The 16,553-nt window shown below is 51.1% G+C and overlaps 1 protein-coding gene across 6 annotated transcripts; it reads left to right on the forward strand.

Annotated features, from left to right (window-relative positions):
• The first annotated feature begins 9,477 nt into the window (after window positions 1–9,477).
• On the forward strand, window positions 9,478–14,400 carry ZNF358 (zinc finger protein 358). Of its 6 annotated transcripts, none has more exons than XM_086409523.1 (3): window positions 9,569–9,609; window positions 12,262–12,367; window positions 12,608–14,400. In XM_086409523.1, exons 2-3 carry the CDS (start codon window positions 12,295–12,297, stop codon window positions 14,323–14,325), a joined length of 1,791 nt encoding a protein of 596 aa, XP_086265649.1. In that variant the 5' UTR covers window positions 9,569–9,609; window positions 12,262–12,294; the 3' UTR covers window positions 14,326–14,400. The 6 variants fall into 6 exon arrangements, with proteins under 6 accessions (XP_086265651.1, XP_086265649.1, XP_086265648.1 ...); XM_086409522.1 differs by lacking the exon at window positions 9,569–9,609 and adding an exon at window positions 9,651–9,789; XM_086409527.1 differs by lacking the exon at window positions 9,569–9,609 and adding an exon at window positions 9,997–10,406.
• The last annotated feature ends 2,153 nt before the right edge of the window (window positions 14,401–16,553 follow it).

Consider the following 16,553-nt stretch of genomic DNA (forward strand, 5'->3'; position numbering starts at 1 on the left):
GTTGTGTCTGACTCTGTGCAACCCCATGGACTGTAGCCCATCAGGCGGCTCTGTCCATGGAATTTTCCAGGCAAGAATACTGGAGTGGATTGCCATGCCCTCCTCCAGGAGATAGGGGGCTTGCGGGATGAAGGGTGGAGGTCGGGGAGAATGTACAAGAGAGAATGACTCCAGGGAGAAGCCCTTTTGCAGACTCTGGGTGTTGTCCCACTCTGGGCAGGGAGGTCATCCGAGTTTGTGCAAAGGCTTGGTGGTTGGATTCATGTAAGGAGTTTGCTGTCACAAGCTCTGAATGATGTGGGTGAATGAGGCAGTGTCATGAGGCTGAGATCACAGGCTCCTGGAACTGAGTGGACAGAGTCCAAATCCTGACTCCACCATGTCCTGAAAAGTACTCTTGGGCAGGTCATTTGACCCCTCTGAGCGTCTAGTTGCTTATCTATAAAATGGAGATAAATAATAGCTCTCTCTCATTGCGTGTGTGCCATGAGCTAAGTTGCTTCAGTCATGTATGACTTTTTGCGACCCCATAGACTATAGCCTGCCAGGCTCCTCTGTCCATGGGATTCTCTAAGCAAAAATATTGGAGTGGGTTGCCATGCCCTCCTCCAGAGGATCTTCCCAAACCAGGGATTGAACCTTTGTCTCTTATGTCTCCTGTATTGCCAGATGGGTTCTTTACCACTAGCACCACCTGGACACAATCTCTCTCTCATTAGATTGTTATAACTGAGAAATGTACACAGTAGTCAGGTTGTGGCTGGGAGTTAAGAAAGGAGAGCTTCCCTTCCAAGGATGAACGAGAGGAGGGGGAGGAAGGAGCTTTCAATCCTTGAGAATGCGAGGAAGGAGCTTTCAATCCTTGAGAATGCTGGCTGGGGCTCAGAGGGGGCATGAAGGGGTGGACATGAGAATGAGCCAGCAGTTTACCCTGTTGTGGGCAGAGGCAGGAAGCTGAATGGTTGGCGCACTAGCTGGCTGGGAAACTGGCCCCCAGGTCAAAAGGGAAAAACAACAAAAGTCATCAGAATATAATCAGGTCCAAGGGGGCAGGTGTTCAGCCAGAGATAGAATGAAAAGGGTAGAAAGGAGGAGGTTGGGGTGGGCCCCTGAAGCCAGTGGGTGACAGGGCTTAGCAAACATGTCAAGAACCAGTACCTTGGACAGCAACCCACCATGACAATCTTGGAGGTCTGGTGCAATCAACACTGAGAAGTTGGCTCTGTCTGGAATGATCAGATGGGTCTTGGTGGCCGTGCTTGGGCCCTGCCTCAACAGGCTGTTGAGAATCTGGTTTCAGGGAATGAACGTAGTTTCCTGACCCTGTAGACAGACCTTCACAAGACCCCCAATCCAATGGGCCACTAAGAGTCAGCCTCAAGCCTGGCCAGGAGTCTTTTCCCCATGGGCAATAGTCCTGTGAGACCAGCCTGTCATTTCCACAGGAAGGAGAGGAGTCCAGTTTGAGGCCCTACTGGGACAAGATGGTCCTTTTGGCTGCAATCACGGTATCCACGTTGACCATGAGAAGGTCTGCTACAGGCCAGACATTTCTTCTGTTTGCTTTCACTAATGATGCAGATGACACTTTTGTGAATTACTCCATGATAATAACAGGCTTTCTCAATGTCAGCATTATTGGCATTCTGGATAGGATCATTCTTGGTGGTTGGAGGCCATCTCACGCATTGCAGGCTGGCCAGCATCATCCTTGACCTCTACCCACCATGTGCCAATAGTACATTCCTCCTCCCCCATCCAGTTGTGACAACCAAAGATGTCTCCATACATTGCCAAGTGTCCCTTGGGGGGAAAAGTTACCCCTGGTTGAGGACCACTGCAATAAACCCATTCTCCAGTGATTCCCACAACAAAATCATGTTCTCCTGGTAAAGCCGATCTGCTGCTTGGCCAGACTGCACGTACAAAGGGACTCATCCTCTTTGCCTTGCCTTCCAGGAAGCTCAGAAATTTTGCTTTGGTTCTGTGTAGCTCCAGTTGCAGGATTTTGGGTGCTTCTGCCTTGTTCTAAGAATGGTTTAAACTGCTGAGACACCAGATGAGAAATAAGAGGTAGGAGTTACAAGGAGGCAGATTTTTGCACATTGTGAAGCATTTTCTAACCAAGGAACTGACAAGCCCCAGTATGGGTTGCCAGGAAAGAACAGAAACTTTACTCGAAATGTCTTCAGTACAGAAAGAAATTACATTATGATGATTCCGGTTTTATGTTATGGATTTATGTCTATCCCTCCTATATTCCACATACTTTCCAAAAAAGGCATGTCATATGAACTATAAAAACTAAAAGAGCTTATAAAATTAGATGAATACAATAATCTTTTTAAAAATTTTATGTATTTACTTTTTTTTACTGTGCTCAGTCCTTATTGCTGCTTGGGCTTTTCTCTAGTTGTAGCAAGTGGAGGCTACTCTTTAGTTGCAGTGCATGAGCTTCTCATTTTGGTGACTTTTCCTGTTGTGAGCACAGGCTCTAGAGCTCCTGGGCTTCAATAGTTGTGGCATGAGGGCTCAGTAGTTGCAGTTCCCAGGCTCTAGAGCAAAGGCTCAATAGTTGTGATGCATGGGTTTAGTTGCTCCATGGCATGTGGGATCTTTCCAGACCAGAGATCAAACCGTTGTCTCCTGCATTGGCAGGCAGCTTTTTTTTTTTACCTACTGAGCTACCAGGGAAGCCCAAATGAAATAGTCTTGAACATGGGAAAACAGATGACTCTTTTTGTATTTAGGCTATGCTTGGTCTTTGTTGTGACTCGGGCTTTTATCTAGTTGCAATGTGCAGGGGCTTCTCTTGTTGTGGAGCACGGGCTCGAGAGTACACATCCTCAGTAGTTGCTGCACTCGGGCCTAGTTGCCCCTGCATGTGGGGATCTTAGTTCCTCGACCAGGGATTGAACCCTCATCTCCTGCATTGCAAGGCACATTCTTAACCACTGGATCACCGGGGAAGTCCCCAAAGAGATGACTTTTTAAAGGAAAACATTCTGGTCAATGGTACTCATCACTAAGCATCAGACTTATCTCTTTCTGTCCCTCTGCAAATGATTTCATACTCTCACCCTCACTTTCATTATGTGAAAAATTGGGGAGAGCAACAGTTCCTCCTTCATGGAGGGTTACAAAGAGTCAATACAATGTGCACATACCATCTTAAAACAGGGCGTCACACTTGGCTGCAGCTCAATGAACAGTGCCTATATTTTGTTAAGATTTTCAGTTCATTTCAGTTCAGGCACTCAGTCATGTCCAACTCTTTGCGACCCCATGAATCGCAGCACGCCAGGCCTCCCTGTCCGTCACCAACTCCCGGAGTTCACTCAAACTCACGTCCATCTAGTCGGTGATGCCATCCAGCCATCTCATCCTCTGTCGTCCCCTTCTCCTCCTGCCCCTAATCCCTCCCAGCATCAGAGTCTTTTCCAATGAGTCAACTCTTCACATGAGGTGGCCAAAGTACTGGAGTTTCAGCTTTAGCATCATTCCTTCCAAAGAACACCCAGGGCTGATCTCCTTCAGAATGGACTGGTTGGATCTCCTTGCAGTCCAAGGGACTTGCAAGAGACTTCTCCAACACCACAGTTCAAAAGCATCAATTCTTTGGCATTCAGCTTTCTTCACAGTCCAACTCTCACATCCATACATGACCACTGGAAAAACCATAGCCTTGACTAGACAGACCTTTGTTGGCAAAGTAATGTCTCTGCTTTTGAATATGCTGTCTAGGTTGGTCATAACTTTCCTTCCAAGGAATAAGCATCTTTTAATTTCATGGCTGCAATCACCATCTGCAGTGATTTTGGAGCCCCCCCAAAAAAAGTCTGACACTGTTTCCACTGTTTCCCCATCTATTTCCCATGAAGTGATGGGACCACATGCCATGATCTTCGTTTCCTGAATGTTGAGCTTTAAGCCAACTTTTTCACTCTCCTTTTTCACTTTCATCAAGAGGCTTTTTATAAAGTTCCTCTTCACTTTCTGCCATAAGGGTGGTGTCTTCTGCATATCTGAGGTTATTGATATTTCTCCCGGCAATCTTGATTCCAGCTTGTGCTTCTTCCAGCCCAGCGTTTCTCATGATGTACTCTGAGACCATAAGTTAAGGTCTTAGGTATTTCTATTTCAAGTATCAGAAACCTATCTCTATCTGCTCAGGCAGACAGGGATTTTATTGACTTAAGAAAGTCTGTAACTAGCAAGACTGCCAATTCCTTATCAGGCATGCTTTCTGCCTTACTGCCTCTCAGTTCAAGCAGTGGCAAAAAACAAAACCAAAACCAAACCCAAATCCTAATAGTTAGGCCCTAAAGGAAGAGCTGTCTTGCATTAGAAAGTAAGGAACACTCTGACTGACCCATTTGTGACACATGTCCAGCTGCAAACCAATCACTGTGTCCAGAAGGATGGGATGCTGTGATTGAATGGCCGGATGATTTGGTTCTCCAAACCTCACCATGATCTTGGAGTCTGGAGGCCAACTTTGGTAGATCCTGTATCTTAGCAACAGACCTGTGCCTGCCCATCCCCATAGCATCTATCTTGCCCCAGGTTACAATCTAGAGAGCAGACAGACTAAGCCAATAGGCTCGTCCCATTGAGGGTAATTGTGCCTTTAGAAACAGGCAGTGTTCAGTGTTTGAAAGTACCCACCAGATTTCTGATAATCCCAGCCTTATCTCCCCATCTCATTCCTAGAAACTTTGTTTTTTAGCCTGGGGCAGAGAATTGAGCTCTGGCAATCTCACAAAATCAGTTCAGTTCAGTTCAGTTCGGTCACTCAGTCGTGTCCAACTCTTTGTGACCCCATGAATCGCAGCACGCCAGGCCTCCCTGTCCATCACCAACTCCCAGAGTTCACTCAGACTCACGTCCATCGAGTCGGTGATGCCATCCAGCCATCTCATCCTCTGTCGTCCCCTTCTCCTCCTGCCCCCAATCCAACCCAGCATCAGAGTCTTTTCCAATGAGTCAACTCTTCACATGAGGTGGCCAAAATACTGGAGTTTCAGCTTTAGCATCATTCCTTCCAAAGAACACCCAGGGCTGATCTCCTTCAGAATGGACTGGTTGGATCTCCTTGCTGTCCAAGGGACTCTCAAGAGTCTTCTCCAACACCACAGCTCAAAAGCATCAATTCTTCGGTGCTCAGCTTTCTTCACAGTCCAACTCTCACATCCATACATGACCACAGGAAAAACCATAGCCTTGACTAGACGGACCTTTGTTGGCAAAGTAATGTCTCTGCTTTTCAATATGCTATCTAGGTTGGTCATAACTTTTCTTCCAAGGAGTAAGCATCTTTTACTTTCATGGCTGCAGTCACCATCTGCAGTGATTTTGGAGCCCCCAAAAATAAAGTCTGACACTGTTTCCCCATCTATTTCCCATGAAGTGATGGGACCACATGCCATGATCTTCGTTTCCTGAATGTTGAGCTTTAAGCCAACTTTTTCACTCTCCTCTTTCACTTTCATCAAGAGGCTTTTTAGTTCCTCTTCACTGTCTGCCATAAGGGTGGTATCATCTGCATATCTGAGGTTATTGATATTTCTCCTGGCAATCTTGATTCCAGCTTGTGCTTCTTCCAGCCCAGCATTTCCCATGATATACTCTGCATAGAAGTTAAATAAGTAGGGTGACAATATACAGCCTTGACATACTCCTTTTCCTATTTGGAACCAGTCTGTTGTTCCATGTCCAACATGTTCCAACTATTGCTTCCTGACCTTCATATAGGTTTCTCAAGAGGCAGGTCAGGTGGTCTGGTATTCCCATCTCTTTCAGAATTTTCCACACTTTATTGTGATCCACACAGTCAAAGGCTTTGCCATAGTCAATAAAGCAGAAATAGATGTTTTTTTGGAACTCTCTTGCTTTTTTGATGATCCAGTGGATGTTGGCAATTTGATCTCTGGTTCCTCTGCCTTTTCTAAAACCAGCTTGTACATCTGGAAGTTCATGGTTCACGTATTGTTGAAGCCTCGCTTGGAGAATTTTGAGCATTATTTTACTAGCGTGTGAGATGAGTGCAATTGTGCGGTAGTTTGAGCATCTTTGGCATTGCCTTTCTTTGGGATTGGAATGAAAACTGACCTTTTCCAGTCCTGTGGCCACTGCTGAGTTTTCCAAATTTGCTGGCATATTGAGTGAAGCACTTTCATAGCATCATCTTTCAGGATTTGAAATAGCTCAACTGGAATCCCATCAGCTCCACAAGCTTTGTTTGTAGTGATGCTTTCTAAGGCCCACTTGACTTCACACTCCAGGATGTCTGGCTCTAGGTGAGTGATCACAGCATTGTGATTATCTGGGTCGTGAAGATCTTTTTTGTACAGTTCTTCTGTGTATTCTTGCCACCTCTTCTTAATATCTTCTGCTTCTGTTAGGTCCATACCATTTCTGTCCTTTATCGAGCCCATCTTTGCATGAAATGTTCCCTTCGTATCTCTAATTTTCTTGAAGAGATCCCTAGTCTTTCCCATTCTGTTGTTTTCCTCTATTTCTTTGCACTGATTGCTGAGGAAGGCTTTCTTATCTCTCCTTGCTACTATTTGGAACTCTGCATTCAGACACTTATATCTTTCTTTTTCTCCTTTGCTTTTCACTTCTCTTCTTTTCACAGCTATTTGTAAGGCCTCCCCAGACAGCCATTTTGCTTTTTTGCATTTCTTTTCTGTGGGGATGGTCTTGATCCCTGTCTCCTGTACAATGTCACGAACCTCCGTCTGTAGTTCATCATGGACTTTATCAGATCTATCAGATCTAGTCCCTTAAATCTATTTCTCACTTCCACTGTGTAATCATAAGGGATTTGATTTGGGTCATACCTGAATGGTCTAATGGTTTTCCCTGCTTTCTTCAATTTAAGTCTGAATTTGGCAATAAGGAGTTGATGATCTGAGCCACAGTCAGCTCCTGGTCTTGTTTTTGTTGACTGTATAGAGCTTCTCCATCTTTGGCTGCAAAGAATACAATCAATCTGATTTTGGTGTTGACCATTTGGTGATGTCCATGTGTAGAGTCTTCTCTTGTGTTGTTCGAAGAGGGTGTTTGCTATGACCAGTGCATTTTCTTGGCAAAACTCTATTAGTCTTTGCCCTGCTTCATTCCGTATTCCAAGGCCAAATTCAAAGAAGTGCTAACTTCACAAAATCAAAGAAGTGCTAACTCTGCTTTAAGAAGCAGCAGATAGAGGGAGTTTGTATGTATCTTATAAGACCTTGCTGAAGACTTCATGGAAGCTCCCAGATATTCCAACATCCCGATGTTTTCCTCCAAAGGCACTTGAGCCACAGTCTCAGGTGACACCCTGTTAGAGTGCCAAGATAAAACAGGCAACAATTTAATCAGCTATTTTTCTACATAATAGATGTCTAGTCTCCTGAAAAAGGCTCTTCTACAGGGTGTGACATACATCTGAGGAGATTGTGCACAGCACAATGTTCAAAGTCCTATTCATAATGAATATATATGTCTGTGGTGGCCCTGACCCTCTATTTTACCTTTGTTCAGCCAATTTCACATTTTACATTATTTCCTTCAATACCCTTCCCTTTCCCAAAACTAATTTATAAATTAGTCAAGACTGTCATGACTGCAAAGAACAGATACCCACTAAACTAGCGACTGAACTGAACTGAACTGAACTGAAACTAGCTCAAATACCCAAGAAATTGGTTGGCTTGTGATACTGACAAGACTAAGGGCTTCAGGTATGGCTATATCCAGGAACTCAACCTGGCTATATCCATGACCAACCTAGACAGCATATTAAAAAGCAGAGACATTACTTTGCCACCAAAGGTCTGTCTAGTCAAAGCTACGGTTTTTCCAGTAGCCATGTAAGGATGTGAGAGTTAGACTGTAAAGAAACCTGAGCGCCAAAAAAATGATGCTTTTGAACTGCGGTGTTGGAGAAGACTCTTGAGAGTCCCTTGGACTGCTAGGAGATCAAACTAGTCCATCCTAAAGGAAATCAGTCCTGAATATTCATTGGAAGGAATGATGCTGAAGCTGAAACTCCAATACTGTGGCCACCTGATGCGAAGAACTGACTTATTGGAAAAGACTCTGATGCTGGGAAAGATTGAAGGTGAGAGGAGAAGGGGACAACAAAGGATGAGAAGGTTGGATGGTATCACCAACTCACTGGACATGAGTTTGAGCAGGCTCAGGGAGTTGGTAATGGACAGGGAAGCCTGGCGTGCTGCAGTCTTGCAAAGAGTTGGAAACGACTGAGTGAACTGAACTGAACTGAACTGAGGAGCTCAACCAATATAGCTATGGCTGTCTCTCTGACTCTCACCTCTACATCCTGGTACACATTGACTTCAGTCTGAAGACTGTTCTTCCACACAACTGAGGAAGGTGGGTGCAGGTAGAATGAGATCCTGTGAACAGTTCATGATCCCAGAGGAAGAAAGAGATCCTCCAGCTACATGGCTTCATCCCAGACTTCATTCTTTGTGGCCGGGGTTGGGGGGTGGGGGGGTTGAAGTTCTCGGGTTGATAAGTTTCAATTACAAGATACTGAGGGCTGTGTTAGACACAGATCTGTCTGGAGTAGTGGTGGGGGCTACACAAAGGGAAAACAAGGTGCTGAGAGAGAGACTAGGCAGACAGAAACAACAGCTGTCTTTACAAGTATTACTGTAATGGGATCATCCAGCAGGATAAGGATCCAGGAACATAATCCAATTGCAGTCTCAAGTCTCTCAGATCTGCTGTGGACTTCTCCACAGAGGGGTAGAAAGCAGGTCTCAGGCCAAAAGTTCAGCCCAGATCTAGAAGATTCCAGAAGGAAGAGCAAAGTCTCCTGGAGCCCTGACCTACAAGCAAGGGTAGGTGGTGTCAAAATTCACCAGCCAAGGACCATCAGAGGCACTTGTTTTGTCGTTTTTAGTTGCTCAGTCATGTCTGACTCTTTGCGACTCCATGGACTGTAGCCCTCCAGGCTCCTCTGTCCATGGGATTCTCCAGACAAGAATACTGGAGTGGGTTGCCATTCCCTTTTCCAGGGGATCTTCATGACCCAGGAATAGAACCCATGTCTTCTGCATTGGCAGGTGGGTTCTTTACCACTGAGCCCCAAGAAAAGCCCCATCAGAAGCACACCGGTAGTCAAAAAAGTTTGGTTCTTTTTAGCTTGTGCAGCAAGGAAGACCCCTTAGCAGGGTATCTCCAGAGGAGAGAGGTGGAGGACAGAAAGGCTTCTTATAGGATTCAGGTTTGTGCTGGATAGTTTTAAGTAGAGTTGAGAGCAGAAGCAATTCTAGCCTGGCTCTCTGAGGGAGCAGATTGGTGATTGGGTCTTTTGGTGATTCTTAGATGTAGGAGGATGGATGTGGGGTGGTCATTGGGAAGAAGCGGCGGTCATCTCCGTTAGTAGGGGGCACAGGGTATGTATTCATTTTTGAGGTTGCAGAGTGTCCTTGTGTCTATCTCAGCTCAGACGCAGTCACAGAGCGGCCTTGTGTGATGACTGTTTATATTCTGAGACCGTTGTTTATGTTCTAGTAAGAACATCACAGCCCAGCTGCCAGCTGCCAGGACTGTATTTCATTCCCTCTTCACAGGGATCTCCATCTCCAGGTAAAGTATGCCCAGACTGCTTCCCAGACCTGGCTTATAAAAGGAGGAACAGGCACGGGGAGCCCACCAGTGACAGCCCTGCATGACCCTGGGAGGAGAAAGAGGAGGAGTATCCCCAGCTCTTTTCCTCGGAGGAGGAGTCTTAAAGGGAAAACGCTGGACTGAGCAAAGATACCACAAGTTTGTAAATTCTCAGCGTCTGAACTATGCTGATGAGTGTTTCCCGTCTGCAAGAGACAGAGACTGTTCGGTGTTCCTGGAAACGAGAGAGAGAAAGAGAGACAGAGTCGGAGACACGGGCTGGAGGCAGAGACAGGGAGAGAGAGGAGGAGGATGCAGAGACAGAGGGATGGAGGCAGAGAAAGTGACAAGAGAGGCCAAGACATGGAAATAAAGGGACGGAGGAACAGAGAAGGGACAGAGAGAGAGAGACAGGGGCGGAGAGGGATCAAGAGCGGCTGGGAGAGAAGCAGAAGAGGAGAGGCAGCGGCGGGGACAGCGCGGGCGGAGCCCGGCGCAGACAAAGGCGCGGCCGCGCGGCCGGGTGGCCCGGCCGGGACAAAGGCTCGCCCGGGGGGCGGGGGCAGCGATGGCGACGGCCGAGGCGGGCGCAGGCGAACTACAAGTCCCAGCAGCCCCCGCTGCGGCCCTCGGCCGGCCCCTCTCGCTCCCCGGGAGCGCCTGGCGGGGCCGCAGGGCCGAGGGGGCCGCCGGCGGGGCTGGCGGGCGGGGGGCTTCCTGCGGGCCCCGGGGGCGCCGGCGGGCGCGGCGGGCCGGGCAGGGGAGAGGGGCGCCGGGTGAGTGTCCCCGCGAGCGGGCCGGGCGGGCGGGGGCTGCGATGAGGGGGGCGGGCGCGGGGGGCCCCCAGCGCGGGGCGCGGCCCAGGGCGACCTCTGTCCTACCCCACGCCGCCGCCCCGCGCGCCCGCCCGCCCGGGGAGAGCAGAGCCTGAGGCGCGATGGGAGGGGGCCTCGCGACCTGCGGGCCTAGCGCGCCGGTTCCGCCGCTGCGGCCCGGGGGAGGGCCCAGCCCAAGCTGGGCGCCGTCAATAGGGAGGTAGGGGAGGGGGGCACCCTTCGGCTGGGGGCGGGGGCGTAAGTCCAGAACGCCCCCTCCCCTGGAGGCGATCCGGATCCCCCACCCCAGGAGCCCAGGTATTGTTCCCTCAGACCCTCCAGCCTGGGGTCCGGAGTTCAGGAGACCCATCCTCCAGAGGGACCTCCCCCAGGACCCCAAGTGTTTCCCCTCACTCTCCAGTCTTGGGGTCCAGAGCACTGGAAGCCCCTTCCTCAGGAGGTGATCCAGGATTCCACCTGCCCCCCCGGAACTCAGGGAAGGACCCCAGTTATGTCTCCTTGCTACTTGTAGCTCAGAGGTGGGAATTCAGGAGCCAATCTAAGGGTCTTCCCCCTACTGGGAATCCAGGGGTGACCCAGCACTGTCCCCCCACCCTCCATCATGGAATGTGAGGAGGTGAACTAGGAACTCAGGCCTCTTTCTGTGTGTATCCACTCCCAGTTCTGAGGTTGTGGCTCAGAAGGTCCCCCTCCCCCAAAGGAGAGCCAAAGTGCCCCCCAACGCACACCCACCCACCCCCACCTCAACCCCCCCCCCAATAATAGATCTATTTGTTGTTTCCCCCCCCAGGCCTAGCCATGGGGTGGGCATCACCTCCCCTTCAGATAATCCTGAGCTCCCCCTGCTCCCCAGAAGGGGTCCCAGCTTGTTTCTCTGTCCCACTCCCTACCTCCAGCCATGGAGGTAGAATTCAGGATCTTTCTTCCCAGAGAGGACCATCTCCATGCTTGAGCCATGGAGTCAGTCACTCAAATCATTCCCTCCTAGGAGATGGCCCAGGGGTCCCTCCAGTAACCAAAGAGAAGCCCAATGTGTTGTTTTGCCTACCCCGCAGCTAGGGGTTTTCTGGTGGCTCAAATGGTAAAGAATCTGCCTGCAATGCAGGAGACCCTTGTTTGATCCCTGAGTGGGGAAGATCCGCTGGAGAAGGGAATTGGCTACCCACCCCAGTTTTCTTGCCTGGATAATTCCTTGGACAGAGAAGCCTGGTGGGTTACAGTCCATGAGATACCAAACAGCTGGACTGGACTAAGCGACTAACAAGCTAGGGGTTAGAATTCAGGATCTATCCAGTCGGGCAAACAGGTACACTGACACTTGTCCCTACTCTCCTGGATAATGGGTCCATGGGTCTCCCTGCCCCCTCCAGGGGTTCCCATGCACACTCTACCTTTAGAAATCAGCATTCAGGATCTTCTATCTAAGACGGAACATAGGTGTTTTGACACTTAGTCATACCCCAGAACTATGAAGTTTGGAATTCACGTTGTCTCTTCCCCCGGAAGCAAGCCAGGGGTCTCCCTGCGTGCCCCCAGTGACCCAGGAGAAGTACCAGATGTTGTCTGCACCCCCCCCCCAACACACACACTCATCCCCCACAGATACAGGCTTCAGAGATCACAATGTTTCCTCTCTAGGAGGTGAGCCAAGTTCCCTACCAGGAACCCCCAAATATGCCACCCCCAACAATGGGACTGGAATTCAGGCCATGTACTTAGAGCAAGCACAGGAACCCAGACACCCACCCTCTTCCCCTCAAAGCGGCCATGGTCAAGGGGACTCTCTCCTCCACAGGACCTGAGCTTCCCACCAGAGGAGGAGCCCAGGATGGAGAGAGGGGCGGAACCATGGAGCTGGGTGCTGGAGACCTCTAGTGCTGGGTCCCCTGACTTCTATCCAGGTGTGGGGCTGAGAAGGGAGGCCCCTCCCCCTGTCCCACCAGGGTCCCTCTTCTCCCTGACCTGGCAGGAACCAGTGCAGTCTCCCTATAGCACGAGACAAGAGAAGGATCTGTGTGTTTACCCCAAAGCGGGATCTGGGGTACAGCCCAACTCCCTCTCCCTTCCCTGCCCAGGCTCCAGAAGAGACCCCGGGTTCCGCAGAACCTACTCTCCACTCACCCTCTGCCCTCACCCCATAGATCCTGCCCCAGAAGCCGGTACTTCCACACCAGGGATGAGGCGTTCCGTCTTAGTCAGGAACCCAGGCCACAAGGGCAGGAGGCCGGATTATGAAGAGCTTGACTCAGACTCAGAAGATCTAGACCCTGACCCAGAAGAGCTGGACCCGGCTTCCGAAAAGCAGGAGCCTGAGCGGGAAGACCTCCACGCTGTCTCTGAGGACGTGGACCCCAGCTGTGAAGATCTGGAGCCTGTCTCCGAGGCTCTGGATGCGGAGGCGGATGCTCCAGGCTCCATCTCGGGGATCCGTGACTCCGACCCCCAAGATCTCGACCCCCTGTCTTCAAGTTTCGACGACCCCGACGTCATCGGCCCGGTTCCCCTGATCCTCGACCCTAACAGCGACGCCCTCAGTCCCACTGCCTCCCCAGACCTGGACTCCCTCTCCTCCGACCTCCCTGCCACCCCTGAGGTCCTGACCGCTGCCCCCGCGGTGCTCCCTGCACCTGCCAGCCCGCCCCGGCCCTTCTCCTGCCCCGACTGCGGGCGAGCCTTCCGCCGCAGCTCGGGGCTGAGCCAGCACCGCCGCACGCACAGCGGCGAGAAGCCCTACCGCTGCCCCGACTGCGGCAAATCATTCAGCCACGGCGCCACGCTGGCGCAGCACCGGGGCATCCACACTGGCGCGCGGCCCTACCAGTGCGCCGCATGCGGCAAGGCCTTCGGTTGGCGCTCCACACTGCTCAAGCACCGCAGCAGCCACAGTGGCGAGAAGCCTCACCATTGCCCGGTGTGTGGCAAAGCCTTCGGCCATGGCTCGCTGCTGGCGCAGCACCTGCGCACGCACGGCGGCCCGCGGCCGCACAAGTGCCCGGTGTGCGCCAAGGGCTTCGGGCAGGGCTCGGCGCTGCTGAAGCACCTGCGCACGCACACGGGTGAGAGGCCGTACCCATGCCCGCAATGTGGCAAGGCCTTCGGGCAGAGCTCGGCGCTGCTGCAGCACCAGCGCACGCACACGGCCGAGCGCCCCTACCGCTGTCCCCACTGCGGCAAGGCCTTTGGCCAGAGCTCCAACCTGCAGCATCACCTGCGCACGCACACGGGCGAGCGGCCCTACGCCTGCCCCCACTGCTCCAAGGCCTTTGGGCAGAGCTCCGCGTTGCTGCAGCACCTACATGTGCATTCGGGCGAGCGCCCCTACCGCTGCCAGCTCTGCGGCAAGGCCTTCGGCCAAGCCTCTAGCCTCACCAAGCACAAGCGCGTGCACGAGGGTGCGGCTGCAGCTGCGGCTGCCGCCGCTGCCGCTGCCGGCCTGGGCCTCAGCCCCGCTTCGATGCTAAGGCCAGGGCAGGCCTCCCTCCTGGGTCCGGATGCTGTCTCAGTGCTCAGCCCTGGCCCTAGCTCTGGCCTTGACCGTGATCCTGGCTCTGGGCTGGGCTCCCTCCCCAATCCCAACCTCAAACCCACCAGTGGCTCTGGATCTAGCCCCAGCCCTGATTCTGCCCTGTCTTCTGACCCTAAGCCTGGGCACAGTGCCAATTCCGACCTCCTGGCTAGCCCTGACCACAGATCTGGTCCCAGCCCCCACACAGATCCTGTGCCCAGCCCTGACTCCAACTCCAAGTCCCACCCTGACCCTGGCTCTCCCATCTGTGACACTGTCAGCCCAGCCCTCCCTACGGGCGAGAGTCCCAGGTGGGTGCAGGAGCAAGAAGCCCTGCTTGGGCCTGATGGCTAAAGGGTGTGCTGGCACCCACAGGTGCCTGGGAAAGCGTGTGTTGTGCAGTTAGTAAAATCCTCCCACTGCCTCCTGGCTCTGTGTCGTGGTTCTGCTGTTGCTCTTTTTTCTCTAACGTGCAGCCTGTTCCTGGGGAGATGGGAGGGCATTGCCCGAGCGAGCCACACAAATGGAACCTTACTATCCCGGCTCCCTCCACAATATCCTCCTGGCGGCAGCTTCCCCCAGGAGGTCTCATAGTGGTCCATCCCAGCAGTCGCCACTCTCTGTTCCCCCAGACCTAGCCACCCCAGTCGGGGCGGACTCACCCTGCGGTCTGGTCTATGCTGCTTCCTTCCCTTTTAGAGTTAACTTTCCCACGAGTGGTGGGATTTCTGGCACATTGAATGTCTAGCAGGTGCATAGCAGAGGCTGATATGAAACCATGTGGGCAGCCTGCCCTTTCTGCTCCCCAGATTTACCCCCTTATCCTTCAAAGCCCATGTTGCAGGTACACCACAGGACAAAGGAGAGGTTACTCGCTTATGCATTCAATAAACACGTGTTGATTGCTCAAGTCTCAGCAGGGAGCAAGATTAGCATGGCCTTGGTTCTCACAGAGCTCCCAGAGTTCAGAAACACTTAAAAAGCAACTATAGAGTATGGTGCATTCAAGAAGCATAACAAGACTTCTGATTTAAATAGGGGACAGCTTCCCTGTGGAAGGACTTTGTAAATCTAATCACTGCTACTTCAGCACTACTGCTGGTCCAGACTTGTGCTATGCATTTGCATTTTCTCACTTAATTCTTTTTTTAAAACAATTTTATTTATCTTTTGGCCATGCTAGGTCTTCATTGCTGTGTGTGGGCTTTTCTCTAGTTGCAGTGAGCAGGGGCTACACTTGGTTGTGGTACACAGGCTTCTCATTGCTTTAGTTTCTCTTATGGAGCACAGGCTCTAGGCAGACAGGCTTCAGTAGTTGTGACTCACAGGCTCTAGAGCACTGGCTCAGTAGTTGTGGAACACAGACCTAGTTGCTCCGTGCTGTGTGGGATCTTCCCAGACCAAGATAGAATCTGTGTTCCCTGCAGATTCTTAATTACTGGACCATCAAGGAAGCCCTCTCATTTAATTCTCTCAGCAGCTCCATGAGACAGATAACTGAGTATTCCCCTTTTGCAAATGAGGACACTGAGGCACATGGCATTTAAAGGAGTTTTTCAAAGACCCAGAAGTGGTGGTTAGGAGCGTGTTATGACCAACCTAGATAGCATATTCAAAAGCAGAGACATTACTTTGCCAACAAAGGTCCGTCTAGTCAAGGCTATGGTTTTTCCTGTGGTCATGTATGGATGTGAGAGTTGGACTGTGAAGAAGGCTGAGCGCCAAAGAATTGATGCTTTTGAACTGTGGTGTTGGAAAAGACTCTTGAGAGTCCCTTGGACTGGGAGATCAGCCCTGGGATTTCTTTGAAAGGAATGATGCTAAAGCTGAAACTCCAGTACTTTGGCCACCTCATGCGAAGAACTGACTCACTGGAAAAGACTCTGATGCTGGGAGGGATTGGGGGCAGGAGGAGAAGGGGACAACAGAGGATGAGATGGCTGGATGGCATCACTGACTCAATGGACGTGAGTCTCAGTGAACTCCGGGAGTTGGTAATGGACAGGGAGGCCTGGAGTGCTTCAATTCATGGGGTCGCAAAGAGTTGGACACGACTGAGTGACTGAACTGATCTGATCACTTGCCTTCTTGCCTAAGGCAAGAAGATTGTACTAAGGCCCTGGGGCCACTGAGATGAGATAGGGGAGGAGGTAGGTGGGGCTGGAAAAGAGGGCTCAGTAGATTGAAGAGCGGAGTTTGCTTGTCATCCAAGAGAAATGGGAAGCTACCAGCAGGTTCTGACAGAGGACTATCAGTTATTTTTGGAAGACCCTTCTGGCTGCTGGATGGAGAGGGGAATGGAGGGGGATCAGAAATAGGAGCGTAAGATCAGGGAGGTTGTTGCAGTGGTCCAAGCCAGGAATGTTGGGAGACTCTGGGCTGACAGCCATAGTAGTGGAGGAAAGTGGTCCTATTTAGGATACAATTAGGAAAAGAAGTAGGATTGATGATAGGTCAGATGAGAGGGGGTTGAGAGTAAGGGAGGGTTTCTGGGAGGATGGAGCCGGACACCCTTGAGACAGGATCCTTATCCTACACCGCGGAGGGAAAGGGGTCAAGCATTAGACATGGAAGCCATGAGA

Source organism: Bos grunniens, chromosome 7, assembly GCF_055505025.1.
Source record: "Bos grunniens cultivar Pamir isolate PY7600 chromosome 7, Bosgru_T2T1.0, whole genome shotgun sequence".
Taxonomy (NCBI): Eukaryota; Metazoa; Chordata; class Mammalia; order Artiodactyla; family Bovidae; genus Bos; species Bos grunniens.